Raw genomic sequence first — 18,348 nt, forward strand, 5'->3', positions numbered from 1 at the left:
GAGGTGTCACTCTAGTAGACAGGTGACCACATTAAAAAAAAAATCACAACAGGATTTGGCACTCTTGTTTGCAGCCTCAAAAACACCAAAGACTAATGGGAACTTAATTCTCGTCTCACTCTTAGAGATGGTTTCTCTCGACCAGGGTTGAGGTAAACTGTGGGACCATGGGGGTAGCGAGGACTATCAGTCTCCAGGACCTCTAAGCTAGCTTTCATGAGCACTAAAGTCACTTCACACACTAAATTTATTCTCTTCTTCAAAACTCTGGACTTCCACTTTATAATGCACTTCGCATTTGATATATCAAACAGCTTCTTTTCAACCTGTAACTATCTTGTCATAAAAAAACAGCTACAGATATATTATTCCCCTTCAGTTAGAAACTTGAATACTTTCCCCAACAGCTGCAAACATACTACTTAGCCTTTTGACTTCCCTGCAGATACTAGTCTATTTATCTTACTATCTTCAATCACCTTATTCTTCCTGCAGCCTGTAAATCCACTCACTAACTATCCTATTTTCTGCTCCTGTTGACCTATAATAGCACATCACCGGTTCGTGTTAACTTCCTTTCATCTTCTGAAAAGTATTGAGATCAGAGTCAAATCTTTTACCTCTATTTTATTCCCTTGCTTATAAAATTTCCACCTAACAGGAGCTTGGATCTGCCTATCTAGTACGCGTATGATCCTCATCAGTAGTATCCAAGAGCTTCATGGCCATTAACACTTCTGTGAGGCAGGTAAATTTTATCTCTATTTTACAAATGAGAAACTGATACCTGATATGTAACTTGCCAAAGGACATCCAGGAGTCAGGAATTATCGAACCCAGGTCTCCCATGTCCAGTGAGACCCATGTCCAGGTCTCCCATGTTACAGTGCTCCATCCACTAGACTATCTTTCCTGGGTGATACAATGTTGCTCTGTACAAATGCACCCATTTCTTCCCCATCCCAGCAATCCTATGCACCTCTTCACATACCACACACACATACCCTTTCCCCCATTCCCTGAAAGGTCCCACATCACAGTGGCTTCTCCTCAAGATTTTATCAATGCCATTCTTTGAGTCAGTAAGATGAAGTCAAAGAGAGTGACAGGCATTCTCTCCTCCCAGCTCCACCTCCAAGGATGAAACTGATTTCCCAAATCTGAACCGGGCACAAATTCTTATCTCCATTTTACGCTACCAGCAAGGTGAGTGGTATCCAAAATACCTCAATAGCCCATAAAAATATCACTGTTGTATTGAAACTGATTTAAGCAAGCCCATTAAAACATGAAATGGGATTTCTGTCATACACTCTAATAAAACCATGTTAATACAATAAAGTCAGGACAGGTCCAATTTATTCTTAACAGACTGCAGAAGCAAGTTAGGCATCTGACTTTAAAATAAATTTAAACAGTCACCCCAAAATCCCAGTGCATCCTGATTTAAAACCTGTATCATATTCTTTAACAAAAATAAAGATCTGTGATCACAGACAAAGCCAGTGTTATAAACTACATAGACACCCTGACTATTTATTATCTATCTTTACTCAAGTTACCAAGCACGTTCCTTCTAGGTATGCCAACTCCCTGCCACTACCAAGATATTTGAAAAGAAGTTGCATTCTCAAGCATATTTTGTAATTTATAGTTGAAACAACAGTATATAAGGGGAAATTTATTTTGGAGTACTTGTTTTTTTTTTTTTTTTTTTTTACAGGGTATCCAATCATAAATGTGTAATAGAAATCAATATCATTTTAACAAACTTTGAAGGTGAATTTAAGGTATTCAGTGTCTAAATACATGCAAATATACCTTCTGAATAGCTAGTTGGTGTTTGTTTTTTAGGAATGGTACTTAAAGAAAAACTTCTAGAAATATTTCTAGAATGACATGTATTTGAGACAAGTAAGTTCTGTAGGTTGAAGAGGGCCAATTTTTATCTTTTAACTGTATAAATTCAGCATGTAAATCTTGCACAACTTTGTGCAGAACTAGTAACAAGGATCTCATTCTTACCACTGCAGAGAAATTTTACACATGGACTGTATTTATACAAACTTACATTGGACAATTTCTTACATTACAAATTTACAATCAATACAGACAGAAACGTAAAGTCAACCACTTAGTTGCTGGCTATTTTACCCTTATAGCTTTCACAGTCTAAGCTCTCTCTCTCCTCTCATGCTACATCTAAATATTGTTCAGGTCAGAAATATGGAATTGGAATGAATTTATAAGGAAGATAACATGAGGATGGCAGTGTGCAATCTGAAACGGTTTGTGAGAAGTTTTCAAAATGACTATTTATAATGTACCATAATAAAGATTTAGATACAGAAGAGAGGAATTTTAGAATTTCTGGAATTAGAGCACATTCCCTCAACCCTTTCAACAACGTAAAGCTAACTATAAATCTATGGTTCAGTCTTGCTATAACTGAAATCAATGGCATACCCCATTTTAATAAGAGTTTAATTAGCGCCACAGTACCGCCAAACAAATCACTCCTTTGGGTACGTTCTTAGGTGGATCCCTAAGCAGCTTCCTTTCTCACTATCCCTTAGAATGTGATATAATCTCTATAGGCAACATTTGTCAGCTGGGTGCATCATAAGGAATAGAAACATGGGACGGCGGAGTGGCAGATAGATGGGAAAGAGACAGGGAAAAAGGGGGAGATCTGCAGCAGTTATGGGGAAAAATGTGACACTTGTCAGGGGAAGGGTTAGCTGTGGGACAGTTCCACAGCTAAAAGCAAAGCTGTGATCAAACAGTTGACTGAGAAAGGACAGCACAGTGTGAATGTGGGGCTAGGGCAAGAACACTGGCTAAGAGAGGTCAAATTTAGGCATTTGTTATGGTGGAGGAAGTAGGAGGGCTTGTCAGTGTAGCAGGAGGAATATAGGGTTGGAGGCTTGTTAAGGGAAGTGCTAGATGGGTGCTTGCAGAGAGGCCACTTTTTAGAGCATACATGTCTTCAGTAGCCCAGTGAACTTTACTGAGTATGAGTATACTCACTTAGCTCCTGAGGAGGTTAATGTGTGTTGGGGAATCCCATTGAGAACAAACACCGCTGTTTGCTAAAGTGTAACAGTAAATTAAGTACAGATTTAAAAGAGTGAAAATAGAAATGTGTTTTCTCTTCCATTTTACTTATCCAGAAAGAGCTGCCTTCCTGTTCTTCATGTCAAACACACATACCACTACATGTTAGCAGATGGAATGACCTTTAAAATGGCTACTATAACATGCAACTCCCTCCACGTGACTGAACAATCATCTTTTAAATATAGTTGTTCCCTGCCCACCCAAGCTCTAACACCAGGAAATTCCCAAAAACAAACATACCAGTCATTAAACATGTTTTGTTGGGGGGGAAAAAAAAAGTCAACTGGCATTACAATTATCCACTGTAGAATCTCTATTACAACTGTATTTAATATTACCATACAACACATTAGAAAATACATTTTAATTCTAATAAATTGACTACAGAAGAAAAAAACATCAAGCTGTCTCATGTATCTGAAGGTGACTTATAAGATCTTTTTCATTTCCAAACCTCATTAAGCAATTGGTACACTTATGAGGCAAGTCTGCTGAATGCCTGAAATCCAAATGAGTTTTAAGGTCCTCAATCTGTCCTGTTGAATATTCACAATATTGACACAAATAAATCCCTTCAGATAAATGAGAATTTAAATGCTTGCAATATTCCAACATACCTGAAAAGCCTTTCCCACAGTCGTCACAAACATGGGGGAATATTTTGGTGTGTTCAATCGCTACATGTCTGTTGACATTCGTATGTAGCCTACTCCTAAAGCCACACACTTGGCATACAAAGAAGTTTTTGCATTTGTCAAAGCTAATTTTGTTTATGAGGCTGTATTGTCCACGCTCCTTGTTGCTATAGCTATCACTTAACTCTATTAATCTACATGCATGCTCATTCACCACATGGCTATGCAAGTCTTCTGGATCATTGGTTTCATGCTCACAAAACTGACACAGATACTGTTCATCACAGCTGTGTTCCTGGAAGTGTAGGTACAACTCGCTGCTCGAGGAGAACTGCACATCACACTGCTCACACCAATAAAGATGGTCATTGAAATGAGTATCTGCTATGTGCTGACTGAGGTTCTCAAATATCACTGTTTTGTAGTCACAGTATTTACAGATGTAGGGATCTTCCTCATGTATTTTTACATGTTCAATCAGCAGAACTTTGCTGGAGAAACTCTCTTTACATACTCTGCAGACATTGGTATCTGTACACGTCTTATGCTTCAGGATCATATGCTGCTTTAAATCAGAGAAGTACTTGCTATTAAACTCACACAGCTCACACTTGTATAGGCCACTACTGTTTGCTCTCAGCAAAGGCCACTTCTGCTGAGCAGTGATATTCAAGGCCTGGTTCTTCTCAAAAAGTTTACAGCTTTCAACAGGTATTTCTTCAATGTCTTCAACTTCTAGCTTTTCAGGTGAAACAGTTTGCGTCTCTATATCATGAACTTCTACAGCATTAACTTCTGTAGTCGAAATTTCTATGGTTTGAATATCTATGGGTTTCTCCTCTTCAGTTGGACTGTCACCAAATATAGGAGACTCACACATGTCTTTATAAATTCCATTATTAGCACTTTTCTCTACAAGAGAAAATAGAAGATACGAGCCATAGTTTAAAAAAAACAAAAACGAAAAGTTGCAGAAGGGTTGAAATATTGCTTTTCATCGCCTGTAGCAGTTTACAAAAGGAAAACGCTAATATTTTCCTCAAGCCACCGAAATAAAATTTCTTTTCAATAAGGAGACCAGCTAAATGAAACACCCTTACACGTTTAGATCGATCTATAAATTTTCTTCATGATCAACATTTTCTATCACAGTTACATTGAAAGACAACACACACACTTCCCCCAAATTCAAAGAAAGTTTTTCAATACCTAAGAATTTCTGCAAATATACCTTTACAATTACCTTTCTTTTTTGGGTCTGTAAAGTGCAACCCCATGACATTCGACTGTGCCCCACTCCAATGAGATGTCCCGGCATGCACTGGGCTGCCATCATCATCAGTATCTAGGGTCTGTGCAGGAGCATGGAATCTACCTATGAGGATAAGGGAAGTCTGGTTTTCTTCTCAATATCCCAATGTTCTCTAAAAATTTCTTTGTAATATGATGGCACTGTGGACACAATGTAACCCACTAAATTCTACAATCAAAATACCCACCCCTACAACATTATGGCCTTCATCTTCTCTGCGCACAGGTAGCCAGACATGCAATGCTTTATCCTGATTCTGATGTAAGGCTGCTGAAATCAAGATAAAGCACGTTGTATTGGGACCTGGTAGTCTCTGTAGGCTGCTTCCTCACATTTAGGAGAAGGGCAGCTACAATCAACTCTATGTCAATCCTGATCAAACTATACTCACATTTTTGTTTTATGTCATGCAGAAGATCAGTCCTTACTGTCCAAAAATAATACAAGTGCACCCAGGGTTAATACTATCTAATAATGAAAATAGCATAGAGTCCTCTAGGTTTGAAAATTGAATCTTGATTGGCCAGCATAATTCAAAAAAGAAAACCAGACATTTAAACATTTTTAAGATTCCTAATGTTTAACTTTTCATGTTTGTTAAACTTAATAGAGGGGATGCTCACTCTTCTCCCCAGTAGGTAAAAACAGCACACCTGACTTCCAATAAAAGTGCAAAATTAATTGTCCTCCATGTAATAGGGTAACTTTTGTCAGCTGATAAAAACATTCTAACACAGCTGGGTACCAAGGAAGTTGAACTTTTTATATATTTTAAAAAGTGAGTCTATGCCACATTAAAAATAGTCATCTTAACGTTCGAGACTGTGCCATATACCAGTGGTTCTCAAAGCCAGTCCGCTGCTTGTTCAGGGAAAGCCCCTGGCGGGACGGACCAGTTTGTTTACCTGCCATGCTCGCAGGTTTGGCCAATCGCGGCTCCCACTGGCCGCGGTTCGCCGCTCCAGGCCAACTGCTTCCCGCAGCCCCCATTGGCCTGGAGCGGCGAATCGTGGTCAGTGGGAGCCGTGATCGGCCGAACATGCAAGCACGGCAGGTAAACAAACCGGTCCGGCCCACCAGGGGCTTTCCCTGAACAAGTGGCGGACTGGCTTTGAGAACCACTGCCGTCTACTGTATTATGTATAATCTGATTGAGTTAAATACCATTAATACATAATTTTACTGAGGTTTTCCTGTATTGTGGTATAAACTGAATTGTTTGCTCTACACTATGCAGCTTTTCACTAAAAGTCTAATAATGGAGTTTCTAATTATTTATTCCAGAGTTCCATTGTTTTCTCTTTATATATGAAATATGTACAAAGACCTATGTGAGAGCTCTAGAAATTATTTATGCCCAGATTAACATTGACCAACAGATTCAAAAGCTAATAAATTTCTCTCTCTGCAAACAAGTTTTAGCAGTAAATAGCTATAGCTGATTATGCAGAAAAATCTTTTACAATCCTTTTTAATTTTAAATTTCTAAAGAGGCAGAGCAAAAGTTATTCCATAAATGCTTCCAACTGCACAGTCATTCCTATTCCAATACTTCAATTATAATGCTGAAGATTCAGTGTTAATTTTATTGGAGAGAGAAAGGAAGTGTATCCTTACATTCACTCCATCCTATACTTCAAGGGTAACACTAAGCAGTGGGCACTTGTGTAATGAAGTTGGTTTTTAGATGCCCAAATCAAATAGTTAAAAGGAAATTTCTGATAAAGCACCCTGTTCCATCTGACTCCAATCTTTGTTTACATTATTTTGACACCATTCAACAAATGTTTTAACTTGTGAAGTCCAATAGTTGTCATAAATACCGGGAACTGCCAGGCCTCCAATATTTCTATATTTTTATTAAAATGTTATACGTTATTGAGAAATAGAATTTCAAATAAAATTATTTAATAGCCTTCTGCCAGTCTTGGAGAGTGGAAAATTAAATGTACTTACACAGGAAAGTTGTTGCATTTTTTTGCATTATGTTGTGCTTTTCTGGACAGAACTTTGATACACCTAGATAAGTGTTTGTCAGAGGAGATTAATAATATAATAGGAAGGTAATCTTACCTCTGTTTTCAGAAATTTTAATGTCTGGCTGTTTCATAGAACAGACACTATAGCAGTGGTCAGAAAAGATTCCATTGTTGTCTATATATTTGCTTACACCTGAAGAATCTAGACAGAAAAAGAAAAAAGTGTTTAAACCACAAGTTGATATAGCAACACATACCTTTAAAATACACACACATTTACCTCAGCGGTAACATCTATGTTTCTTAGACAGTATCCAAATTTAAAAGACCATGGATAGCCTAATACTAAAAATATTTAGCATTTATATAATGATTTACATCTTCAATGCACTGTACAGACATTAATGGTTGTTAAAAGCGCTCAACGTTAGTCTAACTCTGATCCAACTGAAATCAACAGTAATACTCCCTGACTTCAATGGGAGCAGAGTTAGACCAACACTTTTGATAATCTCCCCTAAACACCTGGGTTAGTAGCTTTGCCCCCATTTTACAGATGGGGACACAGAAGTTAAGTAGCTTTCCCAAAGCCACCGAGGAAATGGGGAACAGCAAATGGCTAGAGAAACATTAACAATGCCTGGCTTAAATGGAACAGTTTTAAAATTGTTTAACAGTGGTGCACTCATAGGGAACAGAGTAGCAGCCATGTTAGTCTGTATCCGTAAAAAGAAAAGGAGTACTTGTGGCACCTTAGAGACTAACAAATTTATTTGAGAATAAGCTTTCGTGAGCTACATCCGATGAAGTGAGCTGTAGCTCACGAAAGCTTATGCTCAAATAAATTGGTTAGTCTCTAAGGTGCCACAAGTACTCCTGTTCTTTTTTCAAAGGAACAGTGTACGTTCACATGAATGTGTTTGAATTTGCCTCTTAGTTTATGAGTCCTTCACAAATTCTTGCATTTTAGTTTTCCAGGAAACAAGAGAGGTTTATTTTGAGGAAAGTTACAGTAACTTACACACTGAAGTGTCAACAGTTCAAGCTGTAGACTCACCTGAGTAACGTGAAGGATGTAAAGTCTTCCTTTTCCTCTTTTTAGGATGTTCATTCATTTTGCTTCAGCCTAAATCAATTAAAAATGACAATATCCAAGAACTGGTTACACCTATTTTTGCTGGTTTGCAATCATGAATCAGTGCTTAAAGATTAATTATTAATCTCAGTACACCAGCAAAGCACAGAAGGTGCTTTACCTTTACCCAAAAGGTAAATTCCTTATCACAAAAATTAAACTAATGTTCAATTCTGTGTGAAATGACACTAATCTGCAAGATAAAAATTCATGTTCTGTCCCTATTTTTTTTGTTTTTTGTTTAAGTTGAACGAGCATGGAGACTGAACTACCCTCTCATCTGTAGAGGTGGATGCATCCAATCAAGGCACAGACACACCAGTACAGCAGAATGAAGAATGCTGTACTGCAGCTTCCCAAGCTATACCTGGCTCTGAGGTCAGAGCAGGGTTTACCACTTTGTGGGCTCAGACACCCAGGTATGACCAGAGGGCTTGGCTTCAGTGAGGCTCCATATGGGTACTGACATCTGCTCATATGGAGCTACCAAAAGAGTCAGGGCCATAGTTTTCTTTTTAGATATATTCACTGGTGCTGGGTGACTACATTATACTTAATGGGTTTCAAAAATGCCTAAGGCCACATCCACACTGAGCTTACAGTGGCGCAGCTATACCAATGCAGCTGTGCCACTGCAAAATCGCTCATGTAGCCGCTCTACGCCAATGGGAGAGAGTTCTCTGGTCAACATAATAAAACCACCTCCATGAGCAGCAATAGCTATGTTGGTGGGAGAAGCTCTCCTGCTGACATAGTGCTGTCCACACTGGCACTTCTGTTGGTGTAATTTATGTCACTCAGAGGTGTTTTTTTCACGCCCCTGAGCAACATAAATTATACCGACAAGAGTAGTAGTGTAGACAAGCCCGAAGCACTAGTCCCATTGACTTGTGCTTCTTAACGACATAGGCTTTTTTGAAAGCCCCAATGTCTCTCAAGTTACCATTTTTTGCCTCCCACCATCCCGAATAGTTTTGTAATACTGTGATAGAAACAAGTGCTAAGCACACACACACTACACTCTGGTTTCATACCTCATTCCTCGGGATAGAAGAGTAATGGAGTTCACCCCATAAGGAGGGACGATCAGCACTTTGAGTCACTGTCAAGTGGTCGACATGACACAGGAAGTGGCATTTTTAGAGCCAACTCCTGCCATCTTTTGTTGGAGATTACCCCTGAAGTGGGCTTTTTGGGGGAGACTCTGGAGGACTTCTCCCCAAAATGCATAAAATGTTTACATGTTGAAAATACTAAAAAGAGCCCTGGCCCACCCAACTTACTAGAGGTAATTTTCAATATCAGCAAGAGGACTAATATCTAAGAAATTGATTGCTATACAACATCCAAATGTGGAGAAAGTATCTGCAAGAGAAAAACATAAGTTATGCAGCAGTAATATTTTAAAATCCTGGAAGCATGGAGTGCAAAATATCAGAGTAAGAAGTATCACAAATACCGACAAATATGGGGAAATCAGAGATCAATCAGAAAGCAATATAAAAAGTTGGGAGTCATACAAGACTCCCTATATATCAAAGGGGCTTATTTCAACTTCTGCAGAAACTTGGGGCCTTTTGCTGCCCCTTATTAGCCTACAACAGACAAACAGATGGAGATGATTCTTGAAATAGCTGTGACATATTGGCCATCAATAGAACACAGCCTCCTTTGAGGTGAAATCTCAGAACACATCATATTCTGAGTCTTCCTCAGCCTCAACATACATATACAGGGCCTGACCCAAAACACAATGTTTTCCCTTCTAGGCAGCGACACCAACTGTGGCCTGACTAGTCAGGAGGAAGAGGAGCTCACACAGAAGTGGATTCTGAGAACAGATTAAGGGGGAAAGAAACAAACAGCTCCATATTCTACCTCAAAAAGTTGGGATCACTAGAGCTAACAGCTCCAGATGTAAATGGGAGGGGACAAGTAGGACATTTTTAATGAAAACCCACTTTGTCTCGAACTCTATTCTGCTGGTCTGACACAACCAGCGTTTGTGGGCCTCCCACGGCCTACTTCCGCAGGTTTTGGGGGGAAGGTGGCTGGAAAGGGGGAGGTCAAGGCTTTTTTTTGGGGGGGGGGGTGTTTGGAGTCTACGCCTTAATTGGCCTCATGAAGCGGTTACCTAATGAGGGGTTTTCTTAGACATGATTGTACCGACACGCAGAGAGCTTTGCTAGGAGCCTTGCCCCAGAGCTAAGCCAGAAGCTGCCCCCCACCACCCCATGAACGCGCATGAGACACAGCCCCCCAGGGTGTGGGGGACAATGGAAGGAGGGAAGGGGAAAACAAGCTTGCCAGGGGGCCGCCACACGGCAACCCCCGGGGCCGGGAGGCTGCCAGCGGGACTTGAAAGTCCCCAGGGAAGCCGGGGCGGGAAGGCGCGCTGCTCTGCGGGGTTCAGCGGGACTTTTAGAGCAAACGCGGCCTGGCGCCCCGGGAACGGGGGCCCGCGGGGAGGGCGATGGGGCAGCGGGGGGGCGGCGTTAGGGCCAGAAGCTGAGAAGAGGGGCTGGAAGGGGGGGGAGCTCAGGCGGGGTCATGGGGACGGAGGAGTCCGCGGTTACTCCAGGCGGGCCGGCGGGCCGGCACCCCAGCCCAGCCCGCACCCCGCGCTCACCTTCCGCTCCGCGCCCTGCTGCAGGCCCCAGCCGCCGCCGGAACCGACCGTGGCCGCAGGGGAAGGGGCGGGACGGGGCTCGGCCCAGGCGCAGCCACCCTGCAGGCGAGCCCCCTGCGCCCCCTGCCGGCCCCGCCGCCTTATCGCAGCCGGCGGGAGGAAAGCCGCGCAGGCTGCTGTGGAGTGGAACCCGCCCTCCCCCTTCCAGGTAACCGCCAGGCCCATCGCCATCCCGGCTGGGGCTACAGCCCTATAGCTATACCCGCCCTGGGGCACAGCCCTATAGCCATACCGCCCCATAGCCATATGTCTCTTGGGACCCCAGCCCTATAGCCATACCCCCCCCCGCCACTCCCCTCCCCCCAGGGCCCTAACTCCATTGCTATATGCCCCCTGGGGCCCCTGCCCCATAGCCATATGTCCCCTGGGACCCCAGCCCTATAGCCATAGCCCCCCCCCAGCCACTCCCCTCCCCCTGGGGCCCTAACCCTATTGCCATATGCCTCCTGGGGTCCCAGCCCTATAGCCATGCTGCCCCATAGCCATATGTCCCCTGGGACCCCAGCCCTATAACCATAGCCCCCCCCCCAGCCACTCCCCTCCCCCTGGGGCCCTAACCCTATTGCCATATGCCTCCTGGGGTCCCAGCCCTATAGCCATGCTGCCCCATAGCCATATGTCCCCTGGGACCCCAGCCCTATAACCATAGCCCCCCCCCAGCCACTCCCCTCCCCCTGGGGCCCTAACCCTATTGCCATATGCCTCCTGGGGCCCCAGCCCTATAGCCATGCTGCCCCATAGCCATATGTCTCCTGGGACCCCAGCCCTATAGCCATACCCCCCCCAGCCGCTCCCCTCCTCCTGGGGCCCTAACCCTATTGCCATATGCCTCCTGGGGTCCCAGCCCTATAGCCATGCTACCCCATAGCCATATGTCCCCTGGGACCCCAGCCCTATAGCCATACCCCCCCCAGCCAGTCCCCTCCCCCCGGGGCCCTAACCCTATTGCCATATGCCTCCTGGGGCCCCAGCCCTATAGCCATAGCTCCCCAGCCATTCCCCTCGCCCCGGAGCCCTAACCCCATAGCAATATATCCCAGGGGCCCAGTCCTATAGCCATACTCCCCCCAGCCATTTCCCTTCCCCCTTGGGGCCCTAGTCCCATTGCCATACCTCCTGGGGTCCCAGCCCTATAGCCATACTGCCCCATTGCCATACCCCCTGGGGGCCCAGCCCAGTTACCATGGTGTCCTTTATCTATACCCCCAGAGGACCAGTTCCATAGAATACCCTCACTGGGGACCCAGTGCAGACACATAGCCATGCCACCCCTCACAGAGGACCCACCCCTCAGGAGAACCACCCCAAAAGCCATGCCGCTAACCACAGGTAACTACCGCCCCCCCAGCCCCGAGAACCACCTTCTCAAGGTAAACTGAAGGAACCTATGCCCATAGCCATGCCATCATTCCCCCAGGGGAACAAAGGAACCCAACCCCATATGCATAGAAATTTCCTTGGGGGGGAACAACCCCAGAAGGAAATTAAGGGAGCCCTTTCCCCATAGCACTCTTACATATGGAATCCTCAGGAGAACTAAGGGATCCCACCCTCATCAGGACACCACCCAAGGGAGCTGTTCCCCCACATAGCCCTTATAGATGGACCCCGTGGTTGAGAAACCCAACCAAACTCCCATCCCCAGCCTGGTAGCCCATGGATTTACTTTTCCCACTGAGGCTGTATTTTATTTTTTCTTCTTTTTAAATGATCATCCTATTAAAGGTGCTGTTGTAACACAGTTGGTGCTACTCTTCCCTCTGGGTCAATGCTGAGCCAAGGCCCCAGCACGCCATTGCGGGGCACTAAACTGCTAGAGGTGCCACCTTTCACTTCACAGAATAGTGTATTTGTGTGTGTTCATTTGTATGGATGTGTCTTATATTTTTATATGCCAGGGTTAAGGGAAGAATTGTCACTTTAAGCAGCAGTGTCCCCACTGGAATGTTACTACCCCTAGAACGTTGCTATGGGAGCTTACCTAGGACCAAACCAGGGTTTGTTGGGGTGGGATTCCATGCTAGCAAGGCTTGTGCAGTCTGAGGGGTACCTTGAAAAAAATGGCTATGTAATAATGATCTTGAGAGAGTCACTGTCAAGAAGCCAACATGGAGATATTAAAGATGTTAACAGTGCTATGAGAGAATATTTATGTCTTGTCCTAATTCTCATTTCACATTGATTTTATACCTATGTCATGTCTTCTCTTTCCTTCTGTAAATCTGCAAGTGTTGTCTATTCTTTAGGCCTATTCCTGTGTCCAGTGCAGTAAGTGTCAAAATTCTCATTTACTTCAATAGTGCAAGTAGAGTGTATATTGTGTGTGTATGCTGTTTGTTTTTAAGTACTAATTTAAGTATATACTATGTTCATTCAGAGATCTGGATGGGATTCTCACATTCACTTTTGATAAATAAACCAGAATGTAAAAAGAAAAGGAGTACTTGTGGCACCTTAGAGACTAACCAATTTATTTGAGCATAAGCTTTCGTGAGCTACCGCTCACTTCATCAGATGCATACTGTGGAAAGTGTAGAAGATCTTTTTATACACACAAAGCATGAAAAAATACCTCCCCCCACCCCACTCTCCTGCTGGTAATAGCTTATCTAAAGTGATCACTCTCCTTACAATGTGTATGATAAGCTGGGCCATTTCTAGCACAAATCCAGGTTTTCTCCCCCCCCCCCCCCCACACACACACACACAAAGCCACTCTCCTGTTGGTAATAGCAGCAATTGTGTGTATAAAAAGATCTTCTACACTTTCCACAGTATGCATCCGATGAAGTGAGCTGTAGCTCACAAAAGCCTATGCTCAAATAAATTGGTTAGCCTCTAAGGTGCCACAAGTACTCCTTTTCTTTTTGCGAATACAGACTAACACGGCTGTTACTCTGAAACCAGAATGTGTGTTTATACATTCATAATCTAATTGATCTATTTTGGATATTTCTGATGATCCTTTCTTCATAGTATCCATGTCGGCTACTGACTGTAGAGAAAATCTGTCATGCAAGAGCACGTGAAATGAGACCAGGAGATAGAGAAACAAACAATTGGGACTAGCCAAGAAATATTTCTCAGTGGCAGGAAATTGAGGAGAAAATGTTTGTCCCAATCAAACCATTGGATTAGCTGAGGGTTTGTTCCACGACAATCTGTTGGATAGTCACATTGTGTTATTCCTACATTCTCTCCTGGTGATGAGATACAGGTTCCTGTTCACACACCCAGCATATCCCCATATCACTCACATTCCCAGCATATCCCCTTTGAACACAGACAGCAGCTGCCTATCATGAAATGCTAATCAACATCTATGGCATTGTTTGATGTAATGGTATCAAAGCGTAGCCAAAATTAATCAAGATGGATCTTTGACTACACGTGCCCATTTTTTAATACTGTCCATTTCTGATTTGGTACCAAGATGAAGGCCAGATATTGTGAAGCTGTACTGGAGTCTCTTTCCTTTCTCCAAAGGTATTTTCCTTGTTTTCTTTTTCCTGTTCTCTCAGATATCACATGGGCAGGACTGTGTATCAAGGTGGATCCTTCAGTTCCTTTTTGTAGAGTGGGCCTATTTCTTTTTTTTAATCCAAAGGGTAAAACTCAGAGGTTCTCAAACTGGGGGTTGGGACCCCTCAGGGGGTCATGCGGTTATTACATGGGGACGAGCTGTCACCCTCCACCCCAAACCCCACTTTGCATCCAGCATTTATAATGATGTTAAATATATAAAAAAGTGTTTTTAATTTATAAGGGGGGGTCGCACTCAGAGGCTTGCTATTTGAAAGGGGTCACCAGTACAGTACAAAAGTTTGAGAACCACTGATATAACTGATTTTTTGGTCAGGGAAAGGTTTCACATTATCTACCTTTGCCTGTTTATTGACCTGAAAAAGACTTTTGGGAACAAGTCAGTGTAAGGCTATGAAGGAGAATGAGGATGTGTACCTTCAGCCTCACTGTAGGAGTGAGTCAGGTGGGTATGTATTGTGACACAAAAGGCTAGCAACAAGTAATCAAGAGTCAGAGGTGGGAGGAAATGGAGAGAGGAAAGAGGGAGCCAGAAAAAAGCAGAACAGGAGGGAAGAGCCCGAGTGGACATTATGGAGATGAATGGAGGAACTCAGGAGAGGTGTATGGAACGAGAAGGGGGAGCTTGGGAGGAGGTCATGCAGCAGGCTGGGGGAACCCGAGGGCAGATCATGGAGCTGGATGGAAGACTCCAGGAGGAAATCACAGAGCAGGCTATGGGAGCCCAAGGGAAGATCGTGGAGCTGGATGGAAGAGCCTGGGAGGAAGTCACAGAGCAAGCTGCGGCAGCCCGAGGGAAGATCATGGAGTTGAGTGGAAGAGCCCAGGCAGAGGTCACGGAGCAGGCTGGAGGAGCCCAAGAGAAGATCATGGAGCTGGATGGAAGAGCCCAAGAAGTGGTCACAGAGCAGACTGTGGGAGCCCAAGGGAAGATCATGGAGTTGGATGGAAGAGCCTGGATAGAGGTCATGGAGCAGGCTGGAGGAGACAAAGGGAAGATGATGGAGCTGGCTGTAGGAGCCCAGGTGGAAGTCACAGAGCTGGATGGAGGAGACCAGGCAGAGGTCACAGAGCAGGCTCGGGAAGGCCAGGAAGTGGGCATGAAGCTGGTGAAGGACCTGTTGGCAGTGGTTGCCACTTCTGCTCTTCCCCAAGTTGAGAAGACAGAATTGGAGTTTGACACCCTGCAGTTTATGATGGGGGGTAATGTACACCTGGTCGGGGAATTGCAGAGCCAACACACACTGGAAGAGTTTCAACAGGAAGTGTTTGCTAAGTTCCCCATACCAGCATTCCGTGTGACTAGCACAGTGGCCTGTAATCAAGTGACCAGCCGCAGGGCTGAGAGAGGCCTCTCACTCCATGAATTCGGCTGCTCCAGGCACCAGGACAGAATCTACTCACAGCTTATCTTCTTCCTGTGCAGAGCCGCCTCCTTGACACGCTGGGTTGGGCTAGACGGATTGCTGGAGATGCTACAGCAGCTGAAGAGATGTATCTAATCCCAGTGGCCCTGGTTGGGGTGATTGTGCAAGCAGACCCAGACCCAGAGCTGGATCTAGAGCAGGAGGTGAAGGCACTGCGGTGGCTGAAGTGCCTGCTGGATGGAGTCTTCTGTTGTGATTTGTTGCCAGGCCATGAGGGGACAGAGCAAGAGATGCAGGTTCAGGTGGCTGTCTACCAGTCAGGCTGGCCTCAGCGGGCTCTAGAGTTTAAGAGAGCAGCCTGCCAGGCAATACGAGCGGCCCTGAAGTTCTGAATAGGCAACATGTGAGGGTGCATCAGTATTACAATGGGTAAGTCTAAGCACAGAGCACATAAGGGGTATGGATCACAAGAGCTATATACGGGAGTTGGCTGAAGAAGAGAAGAGTTGGGTACAGGAGGCCTGGGAACAGAACAGAGATGGAAGAAATGAAATATGGAATTCTGGCTCTGGGGGAGTGGGACAGTTACAATACATAGGAGTTGGAATTGGGGAAAATAGGAAGACATGGGAGCAGAGTATGGGCAGGTAGGGAAGAGTACACGGGAACTGGGGAGTGGACAGTGTTGCTGCACGTGGACAAAGAAGGCTCCGCAGGAGATGGAGCATGAATGCTTGTGACAGCCTCACTCCATGCTCCCTTCATCCAAGAGCTGGGTAGGGGGAATGGGAAACACTCATTGCACTTGGAATTGTGCCCAAAATTAAATGGAAGCCAGGCAAAGGTTGTTTTGAATATTTTGAGTGGAAACTTCAAAGCATTAATTTCATGTTAATGGAGCTCCCTGCCTCAGTGTACCCTTCCCCCCAAATAAACTATCCTGTCAGTTTAATCACAAAGCATGCAATGGCTTCACTGCATTATATTTTGCATATTTTAGTCTACTGAGAGGATAAATGTATGTTATTCATAACTAGAGTACTTCAGGATGGCTTCTATATCTAATGTCATGTCTTTTGTGGGTAAAATGTAACTGCCTGAAGTCTGCAATTAACTCCTTTGTTTAGTTGCAAAGCACAATTTATCAGCTGAACATTTCACTTTACCATCTTCTGTAGCTTGGCTCATATATTTTCACACCTTTCAGAAAAAGCATAGAAAAGACCCAGCAAATTCAGACAGTTCATCCTGTTTTTTGCAGCTTTGAGGCTTATGACCCAGTTGTGGTTCGCCCATGGCAGGAGCTTCTCTCTGTTCTAAATAGGCTCCTGTTTAGCTCTTTTAAAACAGTGAAAACTTATATATATCAATAGGTGTGTCTAATGTGAAATTCAATTTCATGGCAATGCATTGAACAGTACAATGTTTGTTTAACAAGCAGAAAGGCCATGCTATTTGCATGTGTGTAATTTGTGAAGTTATATGTGACTGACTGCTGCAAGAAAATATTAAACAGAGAAGGAATACAAATCCAAAACATGCACATTGTCAAACTGAAATGTTGGGCCTGTCCTGTAGTAGGTAACTTCTGGGTACTCTTCTGGCTCTGTCAATCTGTTTCTTCACTTCAGCAGGTGGGTATTGTAGTTGTAAGAACGCTTGATAGAGATCTTGTAGATGTTTATCTCTGTCTGAGGGGTTGGAGCAAATGCGGTTGTATCGTAGAGCTTGGCTGTAGACAATGGATCGTGTGGTGTGGTCTGGATGAAAGCTGGAGGCATGTAGGTAGGCACAGCGGTCAGTAGGTTTCTGGTATAGGGTGGTGTTTATGTGACCATCGCTTATTAGCACTGTAGTGTCCAGGAAGTGGATCTCTTGTGTGGACTGGTCCAGGCTGAGGTTGATGGTGGGATGGAAATTGTTGAAATCATGGTTACCTACTATAGGACAGGCCCAACAAAGAAAATAACAGAACGCCACTAGCCATCACCTTCAGCCCCCAACTAAAACCTCTCCAACGCATCATCAAGGATCTACAACCTATCCTGAAGGACGACCCATCACTCTCACAGATCTTAGGAGTTAGGCTAGTCCTTGCTTACAGACAGCCCCCCAACCTGAAGCAAATACCAGCAACCACACAACAAAACCACTAACCCAGGAACCTATCCTTGCAACAAAGCCCGCTGCCAACTGTGTTCACATATCTATTCGGGGGCCACCATCATAGGGCCTAATCACATCAGCCACACGATCAGAAGCTCGTTCACCTGCACATCTACCAATGTCATATATGCCATCATGTGCCAGCAATGCCCCTCTCCCATGTACATTGGCCAAACTGGACAGGCTACGTAAAAGAATAAATGCACACAAATCTGACGTCAAGAATTAACATTCAAAAACCAGTCGTAGAACACTTCAGTCTCTTTGGTCACTCGAATACAGACCTAAAAGTGGCAATTCTTCAACAAAAAAACTTCAAAAACAGACTCCAAGGAGAGACTGCTGAATTGGAATTAATTTGCAAACTGGATACAATTAACTTAGGCTTGAATAAAGACTGGG

At 44.0% G+C, this 18,348-nt stretch overlaps 1 protein-coding gene across 3 annotated transcripts; it reads right to left on the bottom strand.

Moving 5' to 3' along the window:
* Positions 1-1,695: 1,695 nt before the first annotated feature.
* On the bottom strand, positions 1,696-10,879 carry ZNF639 (zinc finger protein 639). Of its 3 annotated transcripts, none has more exons than XM_074963535.1 (6): positions 10,811-10,879; positions 9,216-9,546; positions 8,104-8,172; positions 7,141-7,248; positions 4,999-5,130; positions 1,696-4,667 (listed from the first exon to the last, which is right to left on the bottom strand). In XM_074963535.1, the coding sequence occupies exons 3-6, from the start codon at positions 8,159-8,161 to the stop codon at positions 3,520-3,522; spliced, it is 1,446 nt and encodes a 481-aa protein (XP_074819636.1). In that variant the 5' UTR covers positions 8,162-8,172; positions 9,216-9,546; positions 10,811-10,879; the 3' UTR covers positions 1,696-3,519. The 3 variants fall into 3 exon arrangements, with proteins under 3 accessions (XP_074819636.1, XP_074819637.1, XP_074819638.1); XM_074963536.1 differs by having other exon boundaries at positions 9,465-9,546; positions 10,811-10,869; XM_074963537.1 differs by lacking the exon at positions 4,999-5,130.
* Between the last annotated feature and the right edge of the window lie 7,469 nt (positions 10,880-18,348).

This window comes from Natator depressus, chromosome 9 (assembly GCF_965152275.1).
Source record: "Natator depressus isolate rNatDep1 chromosome 9, rNatDep2.hap1, whole genome shotgun sequence".
Taxonomy (NCBI): Eukaryota; Metazoa; Chordata; order Testudines; family Cheloniidae; genus Natator; species Natator depressus.